General features: G+C 36.4%; 1 protein-coding gene across 2 annotated transcripts; it reads right to left on the bottom strand.

Moving 5' to 3' along the window:
• Positions 1 to 5149: 5149 nt before the first annotated feature.
• TCEANC (transcription elongation factor A N-terminal and central domain containing) lies at positions 5150 to 12272 on the bottom strand. Of its 2 annotated transcripts, none has more exons than XM_007500925.2 (2): positions 12118 to 12272; positions 5150 to 6276 (listed from the first exon to the last, which is right to left on the bottom strand). In XM_007500925.2, exon 2 carries the CDS (start codon positions 6272 to 6274, stop codon positions 5201 to 5203), a length of 1074 nt encoding a protein of 357 aa, XP_007500987.2. In that variant the 5' UTR covers positions 6275 to 6276; positions 12118 to 12272; the 3' UTR covers positions 5150 to 5200. The 2 variants fall into 2 exon arrangements, with proteins under 2 accessions (XP_007500987.2, XP_007500986.3); XM_007500924.3 differs by lacking the exon at positions 12118 to 12272 and adding an exon at positions 11719 to 12024.
• Between the last annotated feature and the right edge of the window lie 1829 nt (positions 12273 to 14101).

Here is a 14101-nt window from a genome sequence, read left to right as displayed (position 1 = left end):
ATAATAATAATAATGTTTTCTAAATGTACAGGAACAATAACATACCAAATTACCAAACAATTATTTCATTTTTCCTATCTCTTTCTGCTGGGTTTGTTGGTTTTGTGTGGAAAGCCTGATGATTTGTGGGGTTCATTTAAAATCTTGCAGCTTGACTGAAGCTATCCTTTTTTTCCTATTAATTTTTAGGCTGAATTGAATTAGTTGAATCTTTAGGTTTAATAACCATATCATTTGCAAAACTAGCAGCATATTATATACAAAAGAAAATACCTTATTTTTGCCTGAACTTATTCCCTCACTTTTATTTTCTCATTTTATTTCTATGGCTAGTATTTTTGGAACTATATTAAATAATAGTAGTGACATTGGCCATCCTTATTTTATCTGTGAACTTGTGGGAAAAGTTTATAGTGTTTATTACAAATGATATGAACTCTTGGTTTTAGAAACTTTTATTCCTCTTCTTTCTGCTTTTGAAAGCAAAATATTTTGAATTTTGTCAAAAGTCTTTTTTTTGCATCTATTAATATAATGTGATTTTAATTATTTTAATTATCAATATGGTCTGTTATGATTGTGATTTGTCTAATATTAAATCAATCTCAAATTTCTGGAATAAATCTAACACGATAATTGCTTTTGATATCCTCTTGAAACTTCTTTGCTAATATCAGTGCTTATGAAATAGAAGTTTCTAGGGACTATAAAAACTTAAATTTAGTTCTGGTTATGTGTAGGGCAAGGAGAAAAGTCTCTCAGGATCAAAATTATTCAGTCAACAATTGAGCACTTAAAATTTATGTCAGGGAAAACAAAAATACGCCTTGTCCTCATTGAAGACACATGCTAATGTAGGAGACAATCTGAAAATAACTAAGTACAAATAAAATATATACGGAATAGATAGAAAGTGAGAAGGCACTAAGCAACCAGAGGAATGTGAAAAGCCTCTTGTAGAAGGTGGGTTTTGAGAATCATTACTCTTGATAATTTTTTTAAACAAAAGTTCTGGCTCTTTAGGAATGGGAGCTTAGGGAAATGAAACTATTATTCCTCAGAACTTTAGAAAGTACCAGATCTTATAAACTGTAGTTTTTTTTCCCCTCCTTTAGAAAAAAATCCAATCAGCTTTTTGTTATAGCTAAATTATAGGTAAAGTTTCATTCTGATTATTGTGGTTAGGTGGTGTGTCTGAGTTCTTAAAGGTTATGTCAATGGTAAAAACCTTGGGAGGTTCTCTTCGTTTGAAAAAGCTTTAAATATAGGCCTCCCAAAGAAAAATGCCATGTCTCTGGTTTGAGGGAAAGCCTAGCTAAGCACATAAGGGCTCTTTTTTAGGTTGGTTACTAAGCAGTTCAGGAAAAGACATGATGTGGAGAGATTATAATGCTGGATAAAATTAAAATCTTTCAAGCTATCCAAGTAAAATTTTAATAATGATAACAACATTTATTTATGAGGAACTATTATTAGCTAATTTAATGTCCCTATTGGCAGGGTTTTTTTTTTTGTCTCTACAAATTTGGACTTCAAACTTCATGCAAAGGAAATATATTTTTATAAAATTTCAAAAAAAATTAATACTGATCAGATGCTTGTGCCGTTACAGTGTAAAATCTTGGTTTTCATGTGGGCTTCAGCCTAATAAAATGACCTATTTTCACTTCCTGGCTCACTGAATAAATTTAATTCACACAGGCCTGTGCTTTGTGAAATTTTAACAGTCTTTTTAAGTGACTTTGCAAGTTTCTTTTCACCACTTGAAGCTCTAACACATATTGCACCACATTGGATAGGGTTTAACCAACTAGGTGGGAAGAGATGCTGAAAGTGTTCTTAAATTACTTCCTTTAAAATAATCTGGTAAAAAAATTTTTTTGTATTCTGTACTAATTGCTTTTAGGGAGGGCAGGAAAAGGGGAGGCAATACTAAGAACAAAAGGAGAATCAGGGTAGCCTGGGGGAAAGACTGACTTTTAGGAAAGACCTATTTTTGACATATGATGGTTTTGTGACTTGGGGCAAGTATCCATGGCATATCTCAGATCTGCTTTGTAAAGGGAGTTTCCTCATTGGGAGTTTCCCACACAGTCAAAAGCACTGTTATTGCTTTGTTTGGTCTGTATCAAAAAGTTTAAAAAACCAGTTGATGATTAATACCCAGTATTGAGTCCAGATTCTTCATCCTTCTATTGCTCTGAACCTTGGGGCATGTCACTTATGTCTATCTTCATTTTCTCACCTGTAAAATGGGGGTGAAACACTCAAGCCCAATATCCTTTTCGAGCCCTAACTGCTTTGACTACAGAAAAGCTAGCACTAATGTCTATTTTCATGCAATCCTCCCCGAAAGGCTTATGAAAAGAAATGTATCAATGGGGGCTCAAGACTGGCTGGTGCAAAGATGATGTCAGAGAAACTATCCATCCATCAATCAAGAAGTATTTGTTTCAGCCTGGCTGGTCACAACAAAAACCCAGCAAAAAGAGACAATTGCTGCTCTCAAGGAGTTTACAATCTGTCGAGGGAGACATGGATGTAGACCGTTGAAGCCTGTGCACGATACACAGAAAATAAATACATGATAACTAAACATGAGAGCACGTGCCCTAGCAGTTGAAGGCAAGGGTGGGACGAAGGGGATGCATTAGTTATGTCAGATTGGCAATCTGTCCGTCATTTATAAAGTTATTCAGGGTACTGGGGGGTTCTACCCATGGTCTCTTAACTAGTATCGGGAGGATCTGAACCCAGGCTTTCCTCATGTCCAAGGCTGCCCACGGCGTTTTCCTGGTAAAAGAACTTGCAGTGGCTCACTATTGCCTCTAAGATGAAATAAACGTCTCTAAATGGTATTTAAAGCTTCACATTTTGCCTCCGCCTCTCTCTCCAAGCTATCATTACATTATTTCCCATCCTACTCCATCAATTAGGAAGCTATTTGCTGTTCCTTATATTGGACATTCCATCCCCACCCTGCCTGCCCTTGAACACGCCTTCCCACATGCTGGGGATGCCTTCACTCCCTCTGATGGAAGCCCAAGATCTCTTCAAGGCTCAGACCAAATGCAGCTTCCCAGTGAGAAAGTCAATTACTTTGTATTTGTTTCTTTATCTAAATATGAGCTGTATCCCCATTGGGCAAACAAGGGGAGCAGAGACGAACTGCAACCCCAGAGCCCAGCGTGGTTCCCTCCCAAGTGCTTGTTTGAATTCTTCTCTCCAAGGCAGGTCCTCTACTCTCTAAGCTATGCAGCCTCCTCTCAGAGAGGCAGGGTGGCACAATGACAGTCATTTTTAACGTTTCGGGGGCTCAGTTTCTTTATCTGTAACATGAGGAGATTGAACTAGTTTGACTTTTGAGCACCATCAGATAACGGATCCCTTGGAAATGAGGGAGTCAAGAGGGCGTGAGTTTAAATCTCAGCTTTGTCATTTTATCATCGGTATGACCACAGGCATGTATTTAAACTATAGTTTCCTCAGATGTAAAATGAAGGGGCTGGATTAGATAGTGTAGCAGTCCACCCCTAGCTATGGGCAAGGGGAACAGTTGGTATGTGCAGATTGCCTTAAAAGAGAGCATGCTCAGTCTTGAGCATGCTCAGTATTGCACATGGCTGGGAAGGCCTCTGACCCTTGACCCCAGCTTCCCCCAGGTTAGGCGGGAACACAGGTTTCTTTGTGCTCGCCTGGTTAAGAGAAACCACACCTATGCCTTGTCATTAACCAATGAGGATCATCCCTATGTACTGTGTATATTTGCATATCAAAGGATATATGTAGCCCAGCAAGCTCCGCCTTTAGCTCTCTCTCTCTCTTTCAGGAGCTGATGGCTGTCCTGGCAGGAGCTTTAAATCTTCTCTATCTCTCTTTCATCTCTCCGACCTGTGTGGTATTAAATGTGGATCTCTGGACTGGTAAAAGCCTACGGAAGGGTCCTTTGATCAGAGCTTAGCTGTGGCTCATGGAAAATTAATAAAGACTCATTGCTGCCACCTCATATCTCTAATTTGACTCCGTCATCCCCCTCGTGGCATCTAAAACTTCTATCCTGTCTCTATCTTCCTACCTTAAAGCTTCTCTCCCCTCTGAGGAAGCTTTATATAGCTTCTAAGGTCCTTTTTAATACCAAATCTCTTTATATACATATGTAGGTATGGATATACATATGTATAATTTGCATATATGCAATAATGCTTTAGGAGTAAGTTTACCTATTTAAAAGGCTCATGCTTTGGCATATTAGTATACATTTTTGGTATAAAACTACTTTTAAAAAATTATGATTCTTAAAAGATTTAACATTAGTCAGAGTTTGGACTTGAGTTTTATATACGCATACAAAAATATATAGCTGTAGATGTATGGATACAGTAAAAATATGTGTGCACATATGAATTCTAAATAGAATAACTAGTGGTACATGGGGCAATCTGGCAAGTAAGAGGAGAGAAGTAAAAGAAAAATAAGAGATACAGAGAATTGGAGGGATACAATTATTACCAGGGGATATCAATTTCTACTGAAATATACAGTTCTCATGCAAATAATCCAAATCCTATCTTTGATGTGAACAAGCCATTATTCTAGTTACCACCACAGGTTCCATCTCTGGATTCATATGCCCAAAGGGAATAATCTGAGATACTTCTTGCAAAGAATATTGCCCAATTCTTCTGACTCTCAATTACTAACTGGCTATGCTACTTTAGGCAAGTCATTTATTCTCTTTAGATATGGTATGCTCCTCCTTAGCTAATCTAAACATCTAAAATCCTTGGGAGTAACACCTAGTGAAAAAATAACCAGGCCAGGAAATGGTAAACATGGACTTTAGACTCAGCTTTGCTATTTAGTAGCTGTGTAAATTTGGGCAAATTTGGGCCTCAGTCTCTACGTCTGTCAATTCGATGGACAAGTATCCATTACATGTTTGGGTTAGCTCAAGTCTAAACTTTGGATAATGTTAAATGATGAAGAAAAATTTTAAATAACCAAAACCTGTATGTGAAAAATGGTATTCATTTGAAAAGGTAAGCCACTCCATTATCAATTTAGGAGCCTTTTAATCTATCAACTACCTACTCAGCAGGGTCATTGCAAAAATACATCTGTGCAATAGGTATAAAATGTTGCTAAAGCATTTTATCAACAAAAATTATCTTTATTAAAATTTGTCAACGTTTTTTCACAATCATATGCAAATCCACTTGCTGTGATACCATTGTTCCCCACACTCATTACAAATAACATAGGTCATCATTTGTTCATCTGGATTTGCATTGCGAACCCAACTTGGAAGAAAAAGTGCTCCTCTGGCAATCACAGTGACCTTGCAATTAAATTTTTCACAGCACCTACATTTTATTTTATCTGTTTGTGTACCATCAACCATTTGAGGAAGACAGTGTTCTTGTATACAGGACTCTGTGTATGAAGCCCTCAATTGCTTTAATTCTTCATTTGCCATTTCCATGACTGTCATTTCAGCAAATTCTTTTGGAGATAAGGTCCCAGAAAACAGGTTTTGTTGTAAATGAGGATTTTTTTGATTCTTCAAATTGGACACTTTGCTTCGGATACAATTTTTATATTTTTTGAGATTTTTTGAATAAAGTACAAAAATGTACTCCTCAATTTCTCTTGCCAATTTTTGCAACTGATCAGTTTTCTGCTGGTCTGTGGCACAAGTAACTAAGGCTCCATAAAGAAGTTCTACACACTTAGACCTCATGGGATCTTGATGCCAAGCTGACTTGTTGCCAATGGATTTAGGGTCATTACTCATGAAATGTTCTTCTGAATGTTCCTCCACTGCATCAGCATTGTTTTCTGGCATAATCTTTTCAACATCTTTTGCAACATCTTGGGCTGGTGACACAGAATTAGAACTTGCTATGTCTAATGTTTGTTCTTGACTTAGGTATGGGGGATTTTCTTCTTGAACTAGATTAACATGTTCAATGTTTTTCTTAATGCCATTGAGAAAAAAATTAGGGTTGTTCACTGGGTGATTTTTATAAAGTTTTTTCCAATTGCAAAGTAAATACTTGGCTTTCTTTTTGAAAATCACTATAGGACAATGTTTCAAAACTCTATATACAGCTCTGACCACATCTGTCTCTTGGAGATGCTCTACATTCATGTGAATAGTTTCCAGTTCAGTCAAGTGATCTCCAAGATCTTGGAAATTCTTTTCTGTCAATAGCTGCTCAATAATTGAAGCTCTGGTAGCTACATTTTTCTTGATTTTGTCAGACATCTTCATTCCTGAAAATAAAGGGGAGGGGCAGATTAATAACTTTTATTAGTTAGAAATTAGTCTTATATTAGTGAGACAATGTTTTCATGATCATTCTCAGGGGAAAAATTAAAGCTGTTCATGGTTTGAAATGGTTATTTTTGTAAATATTTTTTACTTTGTATGGTTTCCTGAACAACTGGTATTTCTGCTAACAGAAGTTATGAAACATGATTAGCTGTAATAAAGCTTCAGACACGTGACACCTCACATACAAAATGATCTGATTTATAGCCCTAAAGAACACTGGAAAGAAATTTTTAAATATTTAACATTAATAATTAAGATTTACTAGATGATAATTTGGACCTCTTTCCATCTCTAAATCTACAATTCAATGGTCTAGATCAAAGATAGACAATTAATTCATATGATTGTCAAGATGGGAGAAGCAACTTGCCAGTATTGATATCAGTTCTATATAATATTACATATATATACATATAATATATACTACAATACATATATATTTTATATAATGCTGAGAAGTACTGAATTATTTTCTTAGAGAGCCAGATGATTTTTGTAATTTAGTTGAAATTAATTATCAAGCATTATAAAGTTTATACCATACTTATCTAAGTATAAAAGATGGGTGATGCAAGTAAATCACAGTGACTATAAGGACTTCAGTTGCCTCTCTTCCTTTTTAAAACTGCCAGGAGCCTCAAATGCCCTGAGAACCTGGCTGATGTAATGCTTGTACTAAGGGCCGAGAGCCACCAAACTGGAGTTTGAATATTAACTAGTTGTCACAACCCCAAGTGTTCCCTTTCCTCCTACCTCTATCCCCACCCCTCCAATTATGAATCAGCACCAGTCTAAATCTCGACTCACATACCAGATCCAGATACCCTTCCTATTTTCCACAATTTATGATCATAAAGCCTAACAATGAAAAGGAAACACTGTCTGAACGTCATAACAAAAGTAGATTCTTGCACCAGTCATATCTGTAACTTTAAATAGCCACATTAGAGTAAAAAAGTTATTAGATAAATACTGATATTCAATCAATATAATTCTGTCATTTTTGCTTCTCAGAATGAATTAAGGTTTATTTCTAAAAATTTCCTTTTAATGAATTTATCTTCTTACTATAGTCACCTTGTTGACTTTTTAAAAAGTGATCTGTCCTCAAATTATGTCACTTTCTCTTAAAAATCCTTTAAAATGATGATTTTCTTTTTCTTTAGATGTCAAATGGACATGTCCTCATCTTATCGTCTGCACTAGGATTCCTGTCTGTATTTGAAAGTTACTGTGCTAAGCCACTGAAGATTATTCTTAGTTGCTACATTTCTCATTTTTAATGAAAGCATTAATTTTATCACAAGAGGGAGCTATAATATTGACTACTAAAGCATTTCAAATTTTTAAAGCATATGGCAGTAGTTTATCACTACCTCATTTATTTCACAACTTGGAATAAATAATTTGCAGTTGTTTTTATTATTAAAAAACAAACCTCAGCTTAAAAGTCTTAGCTATCTTTTTTCTTTATTAAAAAATTAACATTTTAAATATTCAAAGCAAATTTATTGACATCAGTGAAAGAATGCCAGCTTATTTAGGAGTTTTCCTTTCCCATAAATTTTTCCAGATCTCCACATTAATTTTTAAAGTTTGGTGACACTGTTGTTCTGCACATGAAAAGGAAAATAGAAATGGTTCCAATTTCACTAAATTGTAGTTACAGAGATAGCTTCTGTACAGTTAATAAAAAAACCAAGATTACTGGAAGGATAGAAAAATGAGACAAGTTGAGGTTTTGATCCACTCAGAATGTACAAATCCTTACTTTTGGCAAAAGGAAAATAAAAGCTCTTCAGCACAGAACAAACATTATATATGTAATATAATTCATAGTAGTACATAATTGTACAATAATTCATCAAGTTTTGATTTGGTTATTGTTGAATAAAGAATTGTCAAAGCAAATATAAAATATCCTATGAAAGCTTACATAAAATATTTGATCTTAGGCCGACTTAACAAAGAATCACTGAAATCTTAAGAGAATTTCAAAGTGATTCTTCTTTTTTTAAATCCTTACCTTCCACCTTTGAATTAATACCATGTATTGGTTCCCAGGCAGAAGAGTGATATGGGCTAGGCAAAGGTTAATTGATTTGCCCAGGGCCACACAATTAGGAAGTATCTGAGGCCACATTTGAACCTAGGATCTACCCAGCTGCCCCCTCAAGGTGATTCTGATAAAGTCACATATACTAGAGCTATTATGTACAAAAGCTCTACCCAGTTATCCCTGGTCAATAGTGAAAACAGTAAGGCTTACAGCAAAATTTTCTTTTCTTCCCTATTATCAATCTATACTATAATCCATTGTTTTTATTTAAGGTTTATTGTATGGATAGAACAACAAAAAAGGTCTATGCTTCATTTACCTCAAGCGATTGGTCTCAGGGTCAAAACAAGGGAAAGGTTCTTGTAGCAATATTCTTTAATAGAAGAGCTCTGGGATGGATTCTGGCTCTGACCTTTACTTGCTATGTCTATAGAGGGATGTTTTTAAAAGAGAATACATGGTATCCAGGGGCCGCCAGGTGGCTCAGCAGAATGTGAGTCAGGCCTAGATATGGGAGGTCCTGAGTTCAAATTTGATTTCAGATGCTTCCTAGCTGTGTGACCCTGGATGAGCCATTTAACCCCCATTACCTAGCCCTTAACACTCTTATGCCTTGGAACTAATATAGAGTATTGATTCTAAGATGGAAGTAAGGGTTTAAAAGAAAAAGAATACATGGTTATCAGTTATGTTTCATGGGATTTATTTAAATCTGTCTAGTGAATTGTTCCCTATTGCATATGCTGAAGGGTTTGATAACTACTGTATGATTATAAATAACTGAATAATTTATTTAAGAAAAAGAATGAGTAGTAAACAGTGATATTTTTAAGGAGCCAAAAGGAGTATAAACTAAATTCAGATGGAAAAAATGAGTAAAGGCTAAAGGAGCCAGTTCAGAAGAACCCTGGATTTAAATAGATTTGATTAGAATTAGAAAAATATATACACAGTTTTGGGGAAAATCTCTACATTAAATATTTCTGAAGAAAGTCTAATATCTCACCTATAAAATCTGTCTGGAAATGACACAAATTCATAAGTTACTTTCAAGAGACGAATGATGAAAGGACCGAAACAGTTTTCAAAAGGGGAACTGTACCCTCCTCCTATCACCAAGCTTTTGAAAAGACTGTTCTAAATGATGGATAATGAAAGAAATAATTTTCCCCCCCAAAGTTTGAGTATCACCTCACTCTCATCAAATTAGCAGTAATAAGATTTGAAAAATTCAGCACTGGAACAACTCTGTGAACTGAAACTAGTTGTTCTGTTAAACAGTTGAATCTGTTGTTCTGAAGCTAGTTGAGTAGTGAATTAGTACAATTATTCTGGAAAACAATTTGGGCCTATGTAGAAAGTTACAAATTTTTTCATTTTTGTTGACAAAGATATTCTACTAGGATTATATCCTAAGTTAATGACAGTGAAATAAGACTCATTTGTAAACAGATATTCATAACAATATTACTTGTGAACACAAAGTCTAGAAACTAAGTATATGCCCAATTGCAGTTTGTGAATGCAATGGAATCTAGCTTGTAGAATGATTAGGAATATTTCAAAGGAACAGAGAAAGATTTTTATGAAGTGAAACAGTAAAGAAACAGAGTCTAAAAGAACAATATACACAATGACTACAACAAGGTAAATAAAGACAAACCCTAAAAGGCAACAAAAGTCTAGGGTTGGTACCATACTATTAAAATATACATACTTCCTTCCTGTTGCCCAGAAAAGCAATTGAGTTTGTACAGTACTATCTATAACAATCAAGTTAGTGAGACAGTTTTGTTTGTTGTTTTGATGGAAATTACAAAGTGATTTTCCTAAAGCCAGGTCTGAACCTACTCCACAAACTACAATAGCTTCTGATGACCTCAGATTTCTCTGTTTGATATTTAAATCTTTACAAGCTGGTCTTTTATACCTTTTCAGTCTTTTCCTATATTTCTACCTTCTATGCACTCTAGGATCCAGGTATACTAGCCTATTTGCTATTTCACACAGATGAAACTCCATGTCTTATCTCCAAGTTTTAATACTGGCTTTTTTTAGAGGTGTGGAACACCCTTCTAACTTCTGCCTTTCATAATCCTGAATACCTTCCAGCTTCAGCTTAGGTGCCACCTTCCATATGAAGTTTTCCTGATAGTTTGCTCCCTATTAAAATAACGTTGAATTCATGTTGTATATACTCTGTATAGTCTTGAATGTGTATGTTGTCTCCCTGGTTAAGAAGATAATTATGCTCCTTGAGGACAGGAGCTATTTAATTTTTGTCTCTGTTATTGCAATGTTTAGTAGTATCTAGCACATAACTGTTTAATAAATTCTTGCTGATGGTGGAAAAACTCTGCTTTGGTTAGAAAGTGTTTGCTATGTCAAAACAAAAAGTGTAATTTTTTAATAAAAAGACTGGACTCAGGAACCTAGGTACAGGTATCTAGTACTAGGGAACACTATACCAACTGGACAAGGCCATGTACTGTTAAGGGTACCAAATATCTATAACTGCCTACCTATATATAGTGCTTAGCTTCTACTGTCTTCCTTGCCTTCAGACAGGAGTAACAAGGGTGATGGCATTATTATTACATTGTCAGCCTTGGACTAGTCACTTAGCTTCTCTAGATTTCAGTTTCCTTGTCTACTATTACTTTTCAACTCTAAGCAAGTCCATTTTTAGCTCCATAGCAAAAGCAATGGGTCTAGAGTCAGATCATTTCCCCTCTTAGGTTTCAGTTTCCTCATTTATAAAATAAGTCCAACTGAACTTAATGGCTCTTCCAATTGCTTTTTGAATACTTTTTTTGAAAATTCTTAAGTTTAGAAATAGTTGGCTCAATGAATTAACAGTCAAATCTAAAAATGGGAGGCCCTGGATTCAAATGTGACCTCAAGGCATTTCCTAGCTGTATGATCCTGGGCAAGTTACTTAAACCCCATAGCCTAGCCTTTATCAGTCAGTCGTCTGCCTTTGAGCCAATACACAATATTTATTCTAAGATGGAAAATAAGGATTTTTTAAAAAAGAAAAATAAAGAAAACTCTAAGTTTATGCTACCATTTTTCAACTTTTTAAGTCCATGCCTGGTTCATGCAAGAGTCATGGAACTGGAGTTAAAGGACCTATTTATTCCCTGTGGGACCTTGGGCAAAGCATCTCTCTGGCGGGTCTCAGTTTCCTCATCTGTAAAATTTGTCCAACCAGACCCAATGGCCTAATTCTAAATCTATGATGCCATCACCATATGGTATCATAAGTCCATCCCTGGCTTAGCAACAAGAGCAATGGAAATGGATTCATTAGACTTTCTACCTGGGCACTTATCGAGGCCTCTGTATCCAAACAGGTAAAAAGAGGGATATGATTCGAGGGCCACAAACGTCCCTTCCAACTCTACGTCTAGGATCCTCTGAAAGCAAAAAACAATTTTCGGTCCGTAGCAGGTGGAATCCTGAAAAGGTGGGGCTGGCAACTCCCCAGCCCAGTAGCTCCGCAGAAGCAAGGGCAAAGAGGACTCCACCGGTACCAAGGAGGTAGAGAGGGAGGAGAGAACGCCAGACTGCGGCTGCGCGATCCCACCCCCTTCCGCTCGGTTGGGACAGGGAAAGGCTGTAATCTTCACGGTCCACACCTCCCCCACCCCCTTCGTTATAAAAGGGATCTCCCCGCGGTTCTACTTTCTTCCAGTTATTGACCCTGGGCCTTGCTCACCAAGGAATATTGGTCCGCAGGAGGGCACGACATTTAGGGGTCACAATCGGCCGAGACCGGGCTTCTCACAGCGGGTGGGAGAGGAAGGCAGAATAGGTCTGGCGAGAAAGAAGAGACGCTTAACCAATCAGAGGCCGGCGAATACTCTCACTTTGGAGTCAAGACACGCATGCGTGATCGGGAAGTGGAGTATGCGCAATGCGATTTACGGGTTTTGCCCTCTTTTCTCTTCTTGGGGGTCCTTCTGTTTCTTGATCCTGTGGAGACGAGTGTGTGCGTTCCTTACAATGTCATGTCACTCAGGAAAAGAAGACTTCCTTTTGTTTGGCCCAATATTCAAAATACACTTTTAAGTTGACTTTCACGAAGCTGGACCTCCGTGACTTGAAAATTCTTACACGGGTCCTGCTTTTTTATTCTTGATTTGCAGCCTGGCACAGGGGAGAAGTTTAACTAAATATTTGTTGAACACTTTCTAGAAATCTGGATTGTAGCCAGATGGAGGAAAATGATACCTCTTTCTTTAGAAATTGGCTGTGAAACATTTTATCTCAAGTTCCTTCTATGGAAGGAGAAAATGTTCCTGAACATAGATCTCAGTATTGGATCCCCTCAGGAATTCTTAACCTTAACTAATTTTCTAAAAAAATGTGCATAACTTTTAATGTAATTGATTTACCTTGCAATCCTATAAAGAAAAAGTTGAAAATTGGAAAAATCCGCAAGAATTTATTAAACGTTGGGGATAAAAAGAAAGGCAAAACAAACAAAAAAGGCTTTAGGCTCAAAGGAGCTCATAATGGGGGACTATTGAAGGGCAAACCTGGAAAAGATGGACTAGGATGGGATCAAAAGTCCATGTAAATGACGTTGGCATTGGTAGGGAGAAAATCAAGAAGACACCTTCATTATCATAGACTAGGATAAAGGAGGAAAGTATGGGAGATGACATCAAGGGATTTTGAGATGAAGTGGGAACTCATGGCAAAATGGCATCCATTTTCTATATAATTGAGTTACTCAACTGAGACAAAGGAAAGAGGTAAGTGTGGGAGGTTTAAGGAGAAAAGAAAATATAATAGCTTCTGTGGAGAGACAGGTTAGGGAATTAGTTAGGGAGGAATAAGTTTGCCATGCTGCAGTGAGGGAATATTTAAAGTTAGGTAACATGAAATTATACCAGGTCAGCAAGTTTGTAACTCCTCTTAATATTAGATTAGTGATAGGGTCTGGGATCTATGATTACATATTGTTATAGGGAACTCTCAGATGAGAAGCAGCAGTAGCAATGCAGGTCATCGCTGTTTCTGTCCCTTATATAGTCTTAGAGAATAGCCCAGAGCACACCAGTATGTTTTAGAAGCAGGACCTGTACCTAGATATTGTTGGGTTTAAGCTCTCTCCACTATAACATGCTTTTCAACCTATATGTGTATTTTGAATATTATAGTAATTAAATTTTCAGTTCTTTGGAAGAGAGTTTTTGTAATTAAACTAATGAAAAGACATTATGTACTTTGTACATTGCTAATTCATCTTTAAACTGGCCTTATGAAAATCATGGTGCCTCTTACATAGGCTTCAATAAATATTTATTGAATAGAGTAAATAATCACATGAACTTGCTTTCTCTCTCTTGAAAAAAAAATTTCTAGTTGGATGAAAATGAAGTTGATTCTAGGGTAGCAAGAACAGCAATTTTATGCTATTGGAAAGAATTCAGACTGTGACCCTCTTACCTTGCTAAATGAAAATTCGGAGATGGCTGGCCTGATCCTAGCGTGAGATGGTAGGAATATGATGGTAGCTAAAATTTACCCAAATAAGTAGTCCTGGAGAGTTTTGAGTTAGGAGGAATAGCAGTAATCCAAAAGGTATATTTAACTTGAGAGATTCTTCCTGTGCTAGCTGAGTAAGAACTATGGGTCTAATCACAAAAGAATAGCAGTGAAACTACAGAATAATCCACAAAAGAGCTTTGACC

Source organism: Monodelphis domestica, chromosome 8, assembly GCF_027887165.1.
Source record: "Monodelphis domestica isolate mMonDom1 chromosome 8, mMonDom1.pri, whole genome shotgun sequence".
In the NCBI taxonomy this organism is placed as follows: Eukaryota; Metazoa; Chordata; class Mammalia; order Didelphimorphia; family Didelphidae; genus Monodelphis; species Monodelphis domestica.
Note: the sequence above shows the minus strand (reverse complement) of the source record. Positions and strands in the feature narration are given on the sequence as shown.

Bases quoted from the DNA above. Each gene is read 5' to 3' on its own strand.
- TCEANC (XM_007500925.2), bottom strand. From the start codon at position 6,274: ATGAAGATGTCTGACAAAATCAAGAAAAATGTAGCTACCAGAGCTTCA.